This window comes from Cordyceps javanica, chromosome 2, assembly GCF_051103115.1.
Source record: "Cordyceps javanica chromosome 2, complete sequence".
NCBI classification, from domain to species: domain Eukaryota; kingdom Fungi; phylum Ascomycota; class Sordariomycetes; order Hypocreales; family Cordycipitaceae; genus Cordyceps; species Cordyceps javanica.
Window position 1 is genome coordinate 587760 of NC_139296.1, and position 17210 is coordinate 604969.

Sequence of the window (17210 nt, forward strand, 5' to 3'; positions counted from 1 at the left end):
CTTTGGTGGCCCGGGGGCTGTGCAGCGATGATGTATGGTGATGCAGTGGGTGGCGGTTCAGCGCCAGAGGCTGTGGGCGACGGCGGGCTGGTCGACTATGTCTTTATCTGAATGCAGATGCAAATGTGATTTTTAAACTGTGTATGCAAAGTCGTGTGGTAACGGGTGGCTGGGGAGTCAGGACGAGGCTCGACGTCGGGTCGGTCGACTCGCGCGTCCCTAGGTAGAGTGGGCAAAACGAATAATAATACAGAAACAGGACCCCGGCACGCAGAAAGTTTATGCAAGAGGCGGTGGTGCAGGGAGGTGCGTGAGCGGTGCCGTGTTCTGGAGGATGCGACAAGGAAACATGGATGAGTGTCGACAACCGGGTTTGCCGGGGTACGTAGATGCGCTGCAAGATGGCGCGTGATGAACGTTTGTCTCGGGATGACGCAAGGAGCAGAGGCTGTCGCGAAATGCCAGCGTTTTCGGGATCCCCCACCAGGGCGTTTAGAAGGTTGTGGAAGGACGGAGAGAAGGTGACGAACCAGGAGTAGTTTGCACGTGGGGGAGAGGGCGGGAGAGGATAATGAACGCAACGCGGGAGGAGCCGTGATGGGAGACGAGCGAGAGTACTAGGCTTGATGATGCATTAGGTATTTGCGAGGCGAAGGAGAGTTGAAACACTGGCTGTTTGCGGCTGAGATGGACGAAGAAGCAGTTGGAGATGGACGGGGTTGGGCAGGGACATGAGAGGGCCGTGGTGGGTTGGTTGGTAGGCCAGTTGGCTAGCTACCAGTAGGCTAGCAAGCTAGCTAACTGGCTGGAGCGGCCCCGAGTCATTCTGAGCAAACGGCCACAGAATGACCATGCACTGCTGCTCAGAAGTACCTGTAGGCGTTTTGGGTTGTTAGTGGGCCTGCAGTAGAGAACCCGTTTGTCGATGGCGGAAAAACGATCCGAGCTGCCAAAGGGTCAACCACTGGAGCAGAGCTGCATTTGTGCCAAAAAAAAAAAAAGGTAACATGGATGGAGATGTGTAGAGATTGCCAAGTTTTTTTTTTCTCTTTTCTTTTTCCAAAAGGGAAAGACCGGAATTTACCGACATTATGAAATTGCCTACCTCTAAGCCACATGGTGATGCCAGGCACCGCCACGTGAGTGACAGCGCCACAGGTTCACCAGTCAAATGGTACTGGTAGATTTCCATGAAGCATAATTTGCATCAACAAACACCACGAGGCTAGCGGCAAGCCTGCGACTTGCAGACCAGTGACGTACGCCGTCACAGAGTCTAATTTACCAATACTCGTGCCAATCTACCCGCCCAAGCTTGACAGCCATTGGCGTGGTTCTCACGCACTCGCATTGTCTGGAACGCCAAAGGGGCTTCATACATAGCGACTGAGCGAGGCCGAGTTGGACAAACGGCACACACGACGGACAGCAAACGGCGGGAAACCGAAACCGCTGCCAGGGACTGGTCTGCCGGAGCCACGCCACGGAGAACGGGCCATCACCGCTCCCCAGATCGCTACTGCGAGTGTGGTGTGCGTCTGCGTTGACTCGGTCGGTGGCAGCAACGCGGACGATGCAGTGCCCGATCCGGCAAGCTGCCGTTTGCTGGCGGTTGAGCAGCTCGAGGGCTGCGCGAGGTGCAACTGTTCTTCATCGGCGAGAAGCCCTGCCGAAGAAGACGAGCAGCGGCGCAGTGGGCGCAGCAGCGGGAAGCCGAAGCAAGGCGACGCTGGCCACGGCCAACTTGCAGGTGCGGCGTCTGCAGCAGCCACAGGTACCATCGGGACCACTGCCGGGCACCGGAGCGTTGATGCGAGGGGTACGGTTGCCGGGAGCGACCCGTAATGGGATTACGGAGAGGTAAGGTTTTATTTTTATTTTATTCTTGTTATTTATCTTTGCTTCTATATTTTTGCGTCTTCATTTTTTTCCATTTGTTTTTTTATTCCTCTTCTCCCCGGTGTTTTCGAGGCACTGATTGCCGCTTGCAATGATGGTGCTACGGTGACAAACGCTGGTTTGCATCGTTAGCGGACGTGATTGATCACAGCGCTGAAGAGCTCAGCAAATGGTCCCCGCTGTGCTGCCAACAAAACCAGCAACAAGCCACATTAGCAAAGCCAATCCTCTGTTGCTCCTTCCCTTTCAGGCGCCCGCCGCTCCGACCAAAGGTACCTACTGGTCAGCACAGAGCACAGATAGGTACTTATTTTAGTACTACTAAGGTAGGTACCTACCTGCTTTAGGTACCTACCTTACTTACCTAAAAGTCACCTACCTTAGGTACCCTGCCACTCTCTGACTTTTGGATCATTTCGCTGCCCCTCCATCCCTCCCTCCACCCACCCACCTCAACCTCACAAACTGCCCCGCACCGCCCGCCCAAAAACCACATCCCATGATACCCGTCTTGCCGTCGTCGTTTATTAGCTACCTACCTTGGCAATTCTCCAAAACTTTTTACGTTATATGTGGCTCTTGTTCTCGTGCTACCTTTCACCACGTCTTTTCCCCTCAATACATCTTCCTCTCTTGTTTCTCTCCCCTCTCCTCCATCACAGCTGCTGTCTTGTCCGTGACGCTGTTCTTTCCTACAAGCTCCGTGGTCGAGGAGCTTTCTGCTGACATCTCTGTCCTGCCCCTCCTAGACGCTTACACAGTACACCACCTCGACCTTGCTCGGCCGCTTCGCGCGCGCGATACGCCGAAACCATGTCCGATCGTGAGGTTCTCCCTGACAATGTCAAGCCTAACCACTATGCCTTGTCAATCAAGGGCATCGAGTTCAACAACTGGACTTATCAGGGCACAGTAACGTGAGTACACCAACCCCGGCTGCCTCCCCCCCGCCATTTGCCTTTGGCCATGCGTCTTTCGCCATGATGTGACGGTATTGAGAGGGCTGCCCACGTCTTTGCAATCCTAACTTTCCCCCAGCATTCAGTCCGAAATTACCAAGCCCACCACCCAGGTTGTCGTCAACACCCTCGACCTCAAGCTGCTTCGCGCCAAGGTTTCGGTCGACCACACAAAATCCACCCAGGGCTGGGAATCTACCAACTTCTCCAACGATGAGAAGGCCCAACGTACCACCATCACCTTTGACCACGAGATACCCGTCTCCAGCAAGGCCACCGTCGTCATCGAGTTCCAGGGCACCATCAACAACGACATGGCCGGTTTCTACCGCTCCAAGTACAAACCCGTCGCAGGCACCACCCCCGCCGCCTCCGTCCCCTTCGACGATGAGTGGCACTACATGTTCAGCACTCAGTTCGAGTCTTGCGATGCCCGTAGAGCATTCCCCTGCTTTGACGAACCCAACCTCAAGGCCACCTTTGACCTGGAGCTTGAGGTGCCCGTCGACCAAGTAGCCCTCAGTAACATGCCTGTCAAGGAGACCAAGCCATCCCGGGACGGCTGGCAGATCGTCTCCTTTGAGACCTCCCCGCGCATGAGCTCCTACCTACTGGCTTGGGCTGTCGGTGACTTTGAGTACGTCGAAGCCTTCACTGACCGTCGTTACAATGGCAAGCAGCTCCCTGTTCGCGTCTACACTACTCGTGGTCTCAAGGAGCAGGGCCGCTGGGCCCTCGAGCATGCCCCTCAGACTATTGACTTCTTCTCCGAGATCTTCGACATTGACTACCCTCTCCCTAAATCCGACCTTCTCGCTGTTCACGAGTTCACTCACGGCGCCATGGAAAACTGGGGTCTCGTCACCTACAGAACAACTGTACGTCTTGTGTGGACCCGATCTGCTTGTTCCAAGTTGGTGGCTGACAGGTATTCTAGCGCGTCCTTTACGACGAAAAGACGTCCTCCCCTCGTCTGAAGAACGACATTGCCTACGTCGTCGCTCACGAACTGGCTCACCAGTGGTTTGGCAACCTTGTCACCATGGACTGGTGGTACGTTGACAGATGACAAAAACAGCTGTTCAACTCTAGTGCTAATTCACTCTAGGGACGAGCTCTGGCTCAACGAAGGTTTCGCTACCTGGGTTGGCTGGTACGCCGTCGATCACATCCACCCCGATTGGGAGGTTTGGGCCCAGTTTGTCAACGAGGGTATGGAGACTGCCTTCAAACTTGACGGTCTGCGCGCCAGTCACCCCATCCACGTTCCCGTCCGTGACGCTCTCGACGTCAATCAGATTTTCGACAGCATCAGCTACCTCAAGGGATGCTCTAGCATTCGTATGCTTGCCAATCACCTGGGCGTAAAGACCTTCCTCAAGGGTGTATCCAACTATCTCAAGGCTAATGCCTACAAAAACGCCAAGACCTCTGATCTCTGGGCTCACCTCAGCGAAGCCTCGGGCAAGAAGGTTGACCAGCTCATGGGCCCCTGGATCGGCAAGATTGGCCACCCTGTCATTACTGTTTCTGAGCAGCCGGGCCAGCTTTCCGTGAAGCAGGCCCGTTTTCTCTCTAGCGGCGACGTAAAGCCCGAGGACGACACCACCACTTGGTGGGTGCCGCTCGGTCTGGAGGGCAAGAAGGGTGAGGCTGGCATCTCCTCTGTCGAGCTCAATGCCAAGGAGGAGACAATCAATGACGTCGACGATGACTTTTACAAGTTCAACACGGGCGCCACGGGCTTTTTCCGCGTCAACTATCCCGAGTCTCGCCTGGTCAAACTCGGTACTCAGCTCGACCGCCTTGAGCCCGTTGACAAGATGGCCATTATCGGATCTACAGCCGAGCTGGCCTTTGCTGGCAACTGCAGCACCGCTAGCCTACTCAAGTTTCTCGGCACATTTGCCAACGAGACCCACCCCCTGGTCTGGAGCCAGGTGCTTGATGCCATTGCTGGTGTCAAGAGCGTCTTCAACCAGGACGAGACTATCCGGTCTGGCCTCGACAAGTTCACCATCAAACTCATTGAGAACCGCATCAAGGCTCTCGGTTTCGATCCCGCCGAGGATGAATCCTATCTCACGATCCAGTCACGAACTCATATTCTGAACAGCGCTGTGTCAAGTCGTCACCCCGAGTAAGCATACATCACTCGGAAGCTAGAACCCACAACTAATGCCATCTTTAGGACACTTGCCGAGGCTCTGAAGCGATTCAACGCGTGGGCTGAGAATCCCGAGACCAGCACCCTCCATCCCTCACTCCTCTCTCCCGTCCTCCGAGCTGGTATTGTTGCCGACACCGCCCGCGCCGTTGACTTGTTGAAGAAGGAATGGTTCAACACCAAGTCCGTTGATGGCAAACTCGTCATCTCTCGCGTGCTTGGATTTGTCCCTGATAGCGAAATCATCAAGAATGAGATTATCCCTTTCAACTTCAACTCGTCGCCCCGCGACAACAACACGGCAGATATGCACTTCCTCGCAATCAACCTTGCCAACAACCCATCGGGTCGCCAGTCACAGTGGCAGTATATGAAGGACAACTGGACGACCTGCCTCGAGAAGCTCTCCAATCCCATCGTCCTCGACCGCTTCATTCGTTCAACACTGAGCAGCTTTGTCGATGACGTCGATGTTGCCGATATTACCGCCTTCTTCCAGGACAAGGACGCCAGCAGCTACAACCGCACTCTGGAGACGGCCAAAGACAAGTCGAGTGCTAGAGCGGCGTACAAGAAGCGAGATTCTGCCGCCATCAAGGAGTGGCTCGCTGCTAATGGATACTGACTAGAGCATACACACGAAGAGAGTAGACTCTAGCCTGGAGGCGTGTATTTGGCGTGAAAAAGTTGTTGGTGTAGGTATTTAGAAACGAATAGCGCATGATGTTGACGATATTACCAACTTGCGTGATGACATGTTGCAGGTCTCGTCTCCGAGCCAAGACGTAGGAATGATTGTACGAGAGCATGACGTCGTAATGCTCTCACTTTATGCCGAAGCGGACCCGTTGGAGCAAACTTGTGAACAAGCAACTCCACTATGCATGGCCAAGGGTTCGGAAATAATAAGGCCTTTGCTCACAAATACGAGCCTAACAGTATCCTTGCTGCCCAGAGTCTCCATCCGGCCGTGCTGTCGGTGGTACGCAACGGCTTGTCCGTGCTCGGAACTCGGACCTTGGCAAACTGGATGTCGGCCCCCGTTCCGAAGTCACTTGGACTGTTGCCAAAGAGTCCGTCCTTTTCCTGTCCCCAAAGATCACTACTGCCCGTACAATTTCTTTTGCTCTCTGAACATCCCATTGATTTCATCATAATTTTTCTCTACCAAAAGTTTTTCTACAACCTCGAGGCAAAAGACACCATTTCCTTTTTCAACTCCCCTTCCTAACAATGGTCAGCATGGTGGAGAATGCCGTCGCGGCCGATGCGCCTGCCCTCGGCGCCATGCATATCAACGCCTTCGAGACCGACCAGCCCGAGCCGCTATTCGTCGAGCCGTACGCCGTCGCTGGCTGGGGTGGTTTCATCCGGGACGCCGCCGACGCCGCCGCCGCCGCCGCCGCCGCCGGCGATGCGATCCGCGCAGGCCCGCAAACGCGCGTCGGCGTGATCCGCGACGAATCTGGTAAGCGCGCGCAAGCTCGGCGAGGGGACGGAGGCGAGAGAAAATGGTCAGGCGTGAAGGAAGCTCGGGTTTTAATTTTCAATCTTATTTCATTTTTCGATTGTTGGCTAACTCGTGTGGTTTTCTTTTCCTTTTTCTTAGGCACGGCAAAAGCAGCATGCCTGCTGCGCATCGCCCCGGACAAGAACGCCGTCGCGGGACTGTACGCCGACTGGGAGGACCTCTGGGGCACGCCGCTGCCGGGCATGAGCAGGGACAGGATGGATGCCTTCTTTGGGGGCATGAAGGCGCAGCACAAGACTGTCATGGGAGACACTCCTCACATCTGTACGTTGTTCTTTATCAAGATCCCCCCCCCCCCCCCCCCCCCCCCCCGAGATGGATCAAAGCGACGTTCTGTCCAAGTATTCACGGCAAAAGAAAAAAAGGGAGGGAGTGTGTAAAGTATTGGGACAACTTGGCTGACTGTTTTCCTGGAGTAGATTTGGAAATCGTCATGGCGCACTCATCGGCTCGTGGTCGGGGCTACGGGATGGCGCTGCTGCAGTTTGCCAACACCGTCGCCGACGGCATGGGCTTGCCGCTGTACCTTGACTCGAACAAGGACGTTACGGCGCTGTACGAGCGCCTGGGCTATGTGAAGCAGCCGGACGAGGTTCGCACGAGCAACTGTCTGATTCCGATGCTGCGGCCCGTCAAAATGTGACTAGAAGAAGCGGGGTGGAAGTCGGTAGAAATGTTGCGTCTGGTGGCGTATGGATAGTAGGGGCCTTCAATTCTTTTTGCCCCTTCTTCGTGGTGGGTGATGGCGACCAAGTTCAACTTGTTTTTTTTTTTTTGCATGAGCTCAATCATGATCTCATCTGCCACGTACCATTGCCGTCTTGGCTGGGAACCTGTGTGCCTGTGATACCTTGACGATGTGATATCCTACGCTTCTACGCGACGGAGAATGTATCCGTGCATGGGGCTCTATGGGCGCCTGTTCATACATGACATGTAGCTTGTCATGTCACAGGCTCGGATGCCCCTTTTAAAGGGGGGAGAAAAGAAGAGCACGCTGGTCCTGCTCTGCTGAGCTTGCCTGGGTAAAGATGCTCTTGGTTGAGGCGCACGACATCGCGGCGACCAAATGGGACACGCCCCCCCAGCCAAAGATGTGCCAATGCTGCTGCAGCTTGTCAAGTCCACAGAAAAGATCGGCACATCAAAGAGACTTTGCGTTTCGCTGCGTTGCCCTGGTCATTGCACAAGTAACCGCCAGGCAGCAACGCTCCCGCGATATCCGATGTAAATAGTAGCCGGTGGCTGGACCTAGTTTCGCCCGCGTATTCTACGGAAAGCTGAGGTTCTTCTCTTTCAGAGCCGTCGTATTCATTGTGGCACCAGCATTTTTCTTTTTGTACGTGTTGATGGTTTCTACAGATTGTAAAAGAGTTCCTCACAGGGAAACAATCTGCTTACAGCAAGCCTATGGTAGATGGAAAGAAAGAAATATTTCGCTATTGTTGTTTTTGTCAGTATAGTATAATATATAATAGCGTCTCCTCCGCTGTAGCTCAAATCAGAGCGTGCCGACACATGACCAGCAATTTCGTGCCCTTCAAGCCACGATGCAGAGGGGCCTACCACAGATGAAGAAAGTCTCGACAAAAGAAAATCAAAGAAAGAAAATCAAAACAAAAGAAAGAATCCGGGAGCCAGTACCAGGCGGCCGAGCAGAGAGATCACAAAGCGCGACCCGAGCTAATAACCAAAGTGCGAATTCGACGACGATGGGGTTGGGAAGTAAGTTGTAGGAGCGACACACCTGCGTGAAAGAATGATTGGGTCGTCCGTCGTCTGAAATCTCTCGAGATAGTTTCGAACCCTCACCTTCCACCACTTCTTCGAGCCATTCCCTCCCTTTCAACAATCGAGCCACTCAAACTTTTGTTGCCCATGAGAGCCACCACCAACCACCCTTCTCTCGCCTCGCCGGACAGCCCAGGTCTGCCCTCGGAACCTGAAGGGAAAAAGAGAGAAAAAAAGCCTTGGCCCCGGCGCGCGAAAGACCAACCGATCACCATCGTCCGGCAACACAGGGGGGGGGCTGGGCCAGACTCGGGCCACTCTCTTCCCATGCTTTGGCACGTTGTGTCCCGTCACGCCCTAGCCGTCCCGACGTTCTCATTCCTCGGCACCGGTTTCCGGGGTCATTACTTGCGGGGGTCGGGGGAGCGCCGTAAACGTTTCGTTGTTGACCGGCGCCAGGCTCTGCGCGATCGGGTCGGAACCGGCATCGAAGGCGACCAACGCACCGGCCGGGAAGTGCTGGAGCGGCCGGACGACAGGAGCGGCCGCATCACCGCCGTACAGGCTCGCTACGGAGCCGCCCGTGTAGGGCCATGTCCCGAGGTGCGGCTGCTCGTGGGCCTGGGGGGCGGGACATGGCGCTTGGCGCATGCTCGTGAGACCGCGAACTTCATCGCGAAGACCAACGATGGCGTCATAATGATTGGTGGCGCGAAGATGATTGATTTCCCGGCCAATATGATTGATTTCCTGGCCAAGATCGTTGATTTCCTGGCCAAGATTATTGACTTCCTGGCCAAGATCATTGACTTCCTGGCCAAGATCATTGATTTCCTGGCCAATCACGAAGCGTGACTGGGCGTCGATTCGGCAGTCCCTAATCGTTCTGCGCATTTCCTCGATAACGTCGTCCTTTTGCTTAATGATCATGTCTTTTTGCTTAATGATCATGTCCTTTTGCTCAATGATCATGTCCTTTTGCTCAATGATCATGTCCTTTTGCTTAATGATCATGTCCTTTTGCTCAATGATCATATCCTTTTGCTTAATGATCATGTTCATTTGCTGAACGATCATGTTCATTTGCTGAGCGATCATGTTCTTTTGCTTAACGATCATGTTCATTTGCTGAACGATCGTGTTCTTTTGCTTAACGATCTTGTCCTTTTGCTTAATGATCATGTTCTTTTGCTCAATAATCATGTCCTCTTGTGCGATGATGCCGTCCATTTCCTGGATAGTTTTGTCCCTTTGACACAGCCGCCGGTGGCCCCTATTAAAGCGTCTATTCAATGGTGACGCTTCGCTGGCGGTCAAGGGTCGATTTGGGTGGTCTGGATGACGTGTCAAGTTAGTCGGCCGTGTGCTGAGGATGCTTCAGCCCCCCCCAGAGCATATGTTCGAGTAGTCAGGAAAGCAGCGGACTGCTGCCGAGATCCATCTGCTGAGCAGGAGTATGCTGGGAAAGCCGGCGGGAGCTGCTGCATGTTTCAACGTACCACTCGGAGGGGAAGCGAAATTCCCGTTTCCGTTGTATACCCAGTCCACATCCATAGAACTGTCATCCTCTGTGGGCGTGGCTTCAGGCATCCAAAAAATTTGATATACGAGATTGTTGTTCTGTCCGCTCGTCATCGTCAATCTTCTTGCTTCTGCGTCCGCGAGTATGATAAAAGTGTCTGGTCATCATGTCTCGCTCTGGACAGCTCCCTCTGGAGTTCTTATAGACGACGAGCAACGGGGCAATGCGCCGTGATGTAATGTAGAAGCTGAATTTTCTTTTGACCCTGTGTCATATTGCCCACGTTAGTTGAGTGCGCGAAGTCTTGTCTGTGCTACTGCACATTCTCTGATTCGCTTTCGTTCTGTAGCCCCCCTTGTTTGGCCAAACCAACAGCCTGGGGGTGCAGTAGAGCGACTAAATGACGCCACATCACTCCATAAACTCCAAGATTGAGTTGAATAACTCATCAGAGAGGGGTCCTGGGCGCAAATCGCGTTCTGTTTCTCCTGAACAGAGGCGGAGCCGGTGATCTGCAAGCCATGTCCGCCTTGACCAGTCACACGCAAGGCATGCATAGCCATACGTGTGTAGGGTTCTTTCGAACTGAAGGTTTGTCAGAGGCGTAACTGCATCGGGATGTGTTGGTGAGTGTAACGTACTTTGGGGGTCGCAACTGGCGCTTGTCGCAGACGTGGTGCCAGCACAACGGGCGTGGTTCGACCACGAGGCAAATAAGGCTGTCATACGGAACTAAATACTCCAAGTGTTGAAACTGTACAACGTTTTCGGCTGGAACTTTTTTCTTTTGGAGAATGTCTCGGCTATTTGATCATTGAGTTGCGACTGCGATGCCCTATGCTTGAAGTCTTTAGCACACAGTACGTTGTACTACGTGACGCCGCTGTGATGAGGATCTTGACAAAGCAACTCAAGTATCAAATTAAGTTACTAATTAATGAAGATATCGAAGGATGGTACATCCCTGAGAGTGGCGTATGCATCAGCTGTGAGGATAGCAACCTGGGCCACAGACTTTGTCACCCAAATTTTGTGCCGTGACCACGCCACCTTTGTTTAGCACACTCTTGGTGTTTCTGGAAAAATCAATTCGTGTGACTATATTGACCTGACTCACTCGCTGTATACTTGCAACAAGCTGAGGAGGGCGGGTCGGCGCGTTGCAGCAAGCAACACTGCGGGAGTGTTACCTCAAGATGTTGGCAAAACTGCTTCTCCCTGTAATCAGGCACTGCCTCTACCTGCAATGCTTTAACTGCCGCCAATCTATACATGGCTTCTTTGTTTCCCCAGTTATCTCATGACGCGGCTGGGTGGTCGTACACAGTGGGAGTGACACAACCAAAACTTGTTGATGATCAGCCGCAACTGTTCCTCCAAAATCAGCGCTATAGCAGTGTTCGGGAACACATATTTCGCCATCTCATCTCTGCGCCAAGACAAGCTCATCAATCACGCATTACACCACCCAAAACACTGTTTTGCGGTGCCTGTTAGGACTGTAGCTGATTTGCTAGTGAAACGCTAGCTAGGCTCGCGACAACTCGTACTAAGTTGGCCCCGGCCCCGTAGAACGCAGTGGCAAGTAGATAAAATCATCAGCAGAGAAAAGGGAGGTGTCTTCGGTTCAATTTTAATGCATCAGTAAAAAAAAAGACAGATTACAGAATCCGAGTAAAAATGAACGGTCCTGCCAGGACAGGGGTTCGAACCCTGGAATCTCTCGATAGTGGTGAGATAAGTATAAAAGGAACTTAAAACCACCGCCTTAACCACTCGGCCATCCTGGCATTAAGACGCTAGCGTCCAGCTAATTTGCTTATAAGAAGGTATTTTGAAAAACCTTTCGCTCGTCGACTCTTTCAAATCATTGTTGAAACTTTGACAGGGCCGCAATCTCAAACTTTGCGAGCTCTAGGTCAATAGCAACAACAATACCGATGAAGCATGCGATTACACAGTCGCAACCAGATGCTGTGTACAGTTGGCAACACACAAGCTTGGGAGCGACGAATACACTTGTCACATCATCACGAGGCCTATAATCGACTTGCTATAATCGAGCGAGATCTAGTGCAGCATACCGGAGGCGCCCCTTACTTGCTGTTATTATTTTCCAAATTACTCTCAGTTACCCCAGCTCGGGCACTTGCGACGATAAGTTGCCGTGCCTTGCACTACTTTTGGTCAAGTAGCTTGCCGGGTTTGCATTGCGTTCCTTTTTCACCAGTTGCGTTTTGTCTTGAGAATCGATGCAACACTTTAAAATCCCATCATTTTCAATTCACTTAATAAGCATCAGAAGCCGCAGAGCTTCCCTGATTCTTGAGTGCTGGCTAGGAAATTTTGTGCAGTTCCCTAGTCGAACACGAGAACAGGTTTCGGGTACAAATCTCTTTTCAAAATAGTCATCACCACTTCCCTCCCAGGCATGAACCCGTGTCAATCCTCCTGAAGCACTCTCTATGGGCAGGGAAGCGCATTCTCTCAGGACGTTTCTTGCGCAATGTCGAATGAGGAAACCCTCACACGGCCGAGGTATTCTGAGGCTTGAGCATGGTTGTAAAAGTCTCCTCGGCCTTGGGGAGACTCGCATCACCATTCAAAGGCAGAAGGCAGGTCGGCGAGGTCGACTTGTCCGGTTCGACTTGTGCCTACTCATCGTCAGCTGTTGACCGCCAGCTCCAGTCATGGTAATGTTCCAACTCACTGCGTCACAGCAAGCCTCCACTCGGTCGGCTGGGCAGCCAAAAAAGCTATTCTCTCCTTCTTTGGTCGGTGACAGGCTGGCAGATCTGAGACCTGGGCGAATCGTCAGTGATGAAAATGCGGCAACGTGTGGGCGCACGGGGGCGTCGTTACAGTTCTTGCCGGCGTACGCGAACCAGACGCTGGAATGCGCGTATTGAACGAGCTTCTCGCAGCAGGCCCCAACCGGAACCGTGCTGCCCTTGATCACGGGCTTGAAACAGTTGAAACTGCTGAAGTCGGCGGCCAAGGCTTGCGCGAGCAAGGAGACGACCGCCAAAGCTGTCACCTTTCTAAACATTTTTGCGAATGGAATCGTTTCAAGTGTTATTTGTCGGTAAGTGGGTATGTGCCTTTTATTTTTCTTTTTTTGAGATGTGTGGCCTTTTTATATAGTAGGCAAGAAGAATAGACTTTTGGTCGCCACGCGCTTAGTATTAAACTTGTGAGTGATGATGTCGTGGCGTGTTGGTGGTGCGAGGGCTAGATAACTTTAAAAAAAAAAGTACAATGAAAACATTTTTTGGATGTTTCAGTAGATGCTTTTAAGATTTTCAGTATTTCAGCTGCTGTTTTTCCGAGTTGCTTTGTAAAGCCAACGCCTGGAAGGAGAAGAGATCAACTACGCTGCCTAGTCAATTCAGCGCTTCCATTATTGATACTTTTTTCAGGGTATCTTCTAGTTAATCTCACTAATGATGAGTTTAAAGGTATCATATCAAAGCTCGAAGCAATGTACTTCGGCGATATTCAATCCTGGCAGGGGCACGGAGTATAGGTACCATCTTCGCCGTTCATGAGCAGGCCGCAAAATCAAGAGTGGCGTAATCTTCTGGGTTAACCCTCTGGCCTAGATGGTGGAAAATCGGCTCTAGCATCTACTTTAATACTATTTTACCATGAAATTAGGCTGTGACGCAACTTTCATCTGCCCTGTAGCCAGGCGCTGGTCGTGCCGTCGCACCCCAAGCTGTGTTACCCACGCGTCCTCAGCATGCATAAAACGAAAGCATACCACCACACGCAGTTAGACTTGCAGGCCAAATATAAGATGAGTTACAAGGTTTCGGTCGACCACACAAAATCCACCCAGGGCTGGGAGTGATTTGTACGCTGTCGACATTAACGATGGCGGGGAGCATCTTACCGCTGTCCTGATACTGAAGCGCCTGTTCTATAAGAGACATCCATCCATACTCTAGGTTGGAACTACGTTCTCGGGTCCGTACTATTTAGCTGAACCTGCTGGAAGCTGAACAGTAGAAGCACTGGCTGGGACATCCTTTGCGGTGTGTTCTGCCTCGCCATCGCCCCCAGTCCTTTTAATTGGGCTACTCGCGATATTGCCATGCCGTATCACGGAGGGAGTCGGCCTATCAAAGCCCCTCGCGCCGGATTGCCCTGCGCTCCAAAGGCGGGCTTCAGAGACTTTTCTTGAGGGGCCTGATTTATGTACTAAATTGCATGGTGGATCAAGTTCTCGGTGTCCGTGAATACCGGGAGCTGCCTAGGCTGGCTTACACCAGCGCAACACCATCGTCAACCCGCAGTACCATCACACTGCACGGCATCGGCGGACCAGAAAAGTACCCACACTTGATGGACTCTTTTGTCGATTTCATCGGCAGTTGGTTGCCATGTTGCCTAGCACAAATCAGGCTGACGGCATTCACCGGGCAGCGTTTATCCGAGACCTTGGTGCCACGCTATATTGAATACACTTCTGCCCTACGTCACTCGGCACCGTTTTCCGTCTCGGGCGACGTGCTGCACTGCTATCTGCGCCTAAGCTGGCATGCATATTGTCATGTACACCTTCATGGCGTTGACGGTTCACAGCATGGGCCCTCCGGCAACCTTTGATCAAGTCTTACCACTAGTCTATTGCCGTTGCTGGAATCAAAGAAATTCTGCGTTATTACTCCGAAAGGCTGCCATTATCTAAAACAAGCTGAATTATGAGAACTTGCATTATTGTGCAAAAGTCTCAAGCGAGATTTGCGTGGGCTGTGTTTCGCTCCCACTGGATGACATGTATCCCCGCATTCATGGTCAAACTAAACATTGTCAATATCAATATTCTAGATTTGCCTTCCTTACTTCTGCTAGGCGAACAAGGCTGTGTAACGGGATGGATCCCAGGTCTAGGCGGAAATCCCCGCCGGACAGCAAAACTGTCAGCACAACATGAACGCAGTATACGAGCCGGTCTTTTTTTGTTTTGCAGTTGATCACTGAGTCGTATTCTCGATGCCGTGTTTTCAATTTGCCCTTTACTGTAGCTACATGGACAATACACCGTCTTCTCGTCTGACCCTGCACGCTGCATCAACCATTCTCCGCTGGTCGTCCTAGACTGGCTATTAACTCTGGGTATATTCTTGGCCAGATTCCAGTCCAATACCATCTCCACACGAAACTCGTTGCGCAGTCATTAGGACCCTCGGTGTTATTCCTGCCAATTTACTCTAACAATTCTGGTCCTTCATTGCTCCTCGATGCCCGCGTGTTGTTTGTATCCTATTAGCGTTAGGGCTAGCGACAGTCCACCAGCACAAATCCATCAAGGTTTTCAGATTCAGGAACAATTGTCAAGCGACAGGGGTAATAGCAGCTGCAGCAAAGGCTAGGCTTGTCACTTTGTCACTGTAGAAAGGTTCCCCGCCGTTGTCAACTTCCGCTCCGCATCCATCACGCTCAGAACATTAGATGCTGTGGGTTGCTTATCACCGTTCCGACCGAGAGAACAGGGGGTGGCGTGGCTGTGGAGTTTGTCCAAGACATACATGCATGAGCTCATCAAAGGCTGTCCTTCTCTTCCTTCCACCAACAAGAGGAAGAGGTCTGCCGGAAACGGTTACACTGCCGACTTGGCCCCTTTGACGAGCAGAGCAATCCACTCAGCATCTTTACTAGGACTGACTTGTTGAATAATCTAGCAAGCCGGCCACCCAACCACCTCGTCGGCCTCGTACGGTCGGACCTTGAACTGCCTGGCTTTCGATGGACAGCCAAGACAGCCTACCATCCGCTAGTCTTAGCCTCCTCCGGATTTTCTGGTCTTGGGGCGCAGGGGGGGAGCTGGATGAATGGGGAAGGTAACCGACCGATCCGTGCATTGTTTGCCACCTTTCCGCGGAGCCTCCTCTGGAATATTTTCATCATTCTCTGTTTGACTGCCTCTGTGACTTGCTTTCCAGAGTGTACGGAGGGGGGTGTAACCGTCGGGGCGTTTTGAGCTGCGAGGAGACTCATTCGCTTTGTATGCCCCAACGCTCCAATTGACTCACTTGCAGATCAGTAAACAGACGCAGACTTCAAATGATCGCTCCAGAGCCACACCACCGAGCGGTTACATTAGCCTTCCACCCATGAAGGTGTCAATAGTACGCTAGTTCACTGCGAGCTGCGCAAACACAGTACCCCGCAGGCTGAGGACCAAACCTCGGCAGGGCAGGGCTTCGATGTTCAAAAAGGGTCGATGCCCAGCTGTGTGCCAGTGCGTAGTTTTCTGTAACCGTCGTCTGTAGCCGCCAGGCCTTCCCTGAAAAAGATGATTGTTCCTCTCGCCGCCGCTCTTGCGTTAGCATCGACTGCTTCTGCTGCAGCGATCCAAGCCTGTGTCGTGCCGCCCCCTCCCACAACCTCGTCATGCTCCTCCTACAGTAAGGCTATACCTGATGAGAGTACCAGCGAAAAGTCGGACTCCTGGCGGCTGACAGATCTGACCAGCTATAATCAACGCGCGGGGCACTTCTGAGCCGCAAGGCGAATCTGTCGGCTTCCTGACGATGAACAAGAACGTTTTGGCGGAGCACAAAGGCGGAAAGATTGTAGGTGCAACGGCTTTTTAGCTCAGCCAAACAACTAACTTCACCCCCCAGTACAATGTCGTTTATCCCGCGTCTTGGGATCAGAAAAGTGCGCCAGGCACAAAAGATGTAAGATTGTTTTTAGTCACGTTGGGTTAGGATCAAGAAGCTAACGCAGCCAATTTATTTAGCTAATCAACCAAGTCGGCAAAATCCTCGCCCAGGACGCATCCGAATGCCTGATTCTAGAGGGTTATTCCCAGGGAGCGACCGTGGTCGTCGATGCTCTGCCCCAGCTTACTGGCGCTGCCTTTGATGCAGTGAAGGGCGTTTTTCTCATCGGCAATACCAGACACGAACCTGGCCTTGCCTGTAATGTAGACATGCAGGGAGGCGACAAGACCAAGGATGCCGCAGGAATCTTCTACCAGCAAGGCAACGGTATTCCTCAAGACTGGGTTTCCAAGTCGCTGGATGTCTGCAACATAGTAAGTATTCTTCCCACAGAGTGACCCTCGCGATGCCCTGTCTAATCCTCCTAACAGGGCGACTCCGTCTGCGACGCCGCTGCTGGAAACGGCACTCTCATTACGATGGAGCACTTGGCCTACCCTGGTGATGCCGGCCTGCAAAACATGGGAGCCAAGTTCTTGCTGAAGCAGCTGAGTTAAGCATGTTGAACGTGGCCCATTGGATTCATGTATCTTTTTCTTCTTTTCTTGGACATTCTCTCTTATATAAGCCACGTCCTGCATGTAATTGGTACACTTCTCAAAGTGCTGGTCTGCAATCTGAGGCAGGCTACATGGTAATTCAAGTGCTAGATGGTATCTCGGGAAAA

At 52.4% G+C, this 17210-nt stretch overlaps 5 protein-coding genes and 1 non-coding gene across 6 annotated transcripts; 3 read left to right on the forward strand and 3 right to left on the reverse strand.

Annotated features, from left to right (window-relative positions):
* Window positions 1-2712: 2712 nt before the first annotated feature.
* Window positions 2713-5650, forward strand: V2A60_002692 (peptidase family M1-domain-containing protein; the record flags this gene model as incomplete). The annotated part of the gene is made up of 5 exons (XM_083254039.1): window positions 2713-2816; window positions 2938-3736; window positions 3796-3911; window positions 3967-4998; window positions 5050-5650. The coding sequence occupies 5 exons, from the start codon at window positions 2713-2715 to the stop codon at window positions 5648-5650; spliced, it is 2652 nt and encodes an 883-aa protein (XP_083110165.1).
* A 608-nt stretch (window positions 5651-6258) lies between these two features.
* Window positions 6259-7199, forward strand: V2A60_002693 (uncharacterized protein; the record flags this gene model as incomplete). Its single annotated transcript, XM_083254040.1, has 3 exons — window positions 6259-6493; window positions 6635-6820; window positions 6976-7199. 3 exons carry the CDS (start codon window positions 6259-6261, stop codon window positions 7197-7199), a joined length of 645 nt encoding a protein of 214 aa, XP_083110166.1.
* Window positions 7200-8662: 1463 nt separating this feature from the next.
* V2A60_002694 (uncharacterized protein) lies at window positions 8663-9517 on the reverse strand (the record flags this gene model as incomplete). Its single annotated transcript, XM_083254041.1, has 1 exon — window positions 8663-9517. The coding sequence occupies one exon, from the start codon at window positions 9515-9517 to the stop codon at window positions 8663-8665; it is 855 nt and encodes a 284-aa protein (XP_083110167.1).
* A 1983-nt stretch (window positions 9518-11500) lies between these two features.
* On the reverse strand, window positions 11501-11599 carry V2A60_002695. Its single transcript has one exon. It is a non-coding gene; the product is annotated as a tRNA-Leu (tRNA).
* Window positions 11600-12334: 735 nt separating this feature from the next.
* On the reverse strand, window positions 12335-12858 carry V2A60_002696 (uncharacterized protein; the record flags this gene model as incomplete). The annotated part of the gene is made up of 3 exons (XM_083254042.1): window positions 12335-12463; window positions 12520-12611; window positions 12672-12858. 3 exons carry the CDS (start codon window positions 12856-12858, stop codon window positions 12335-12337), a joined length of 408 nt encoding a protein of 135 aa, XP_083110168.1.
* Window positions 12859-16110: 3252 nt separating this feature from the next.
* Window positions 16111-17040, forward strand: V2A60_002697 (uncharacterized protein; the record flags this gene model as incomplete). The annotated part of the gene is made up of 5 exons (XM_083254043.1): window positions 16111-16222; window positions 16290-16390; window positions 16442-16498; window positions 16561-16857; window positions 16915-17040. The coding sequence occupies 5 exons, from the start codon at window positions 16111-16113 to the stop codon at window positions 17038-17040; spliced, it is 693 nt and encodes a 230-aa protein (XP_083110169.1).
* Between the last annotated feature and the right edge of the window lie 170 nt (window positions 17041-17210).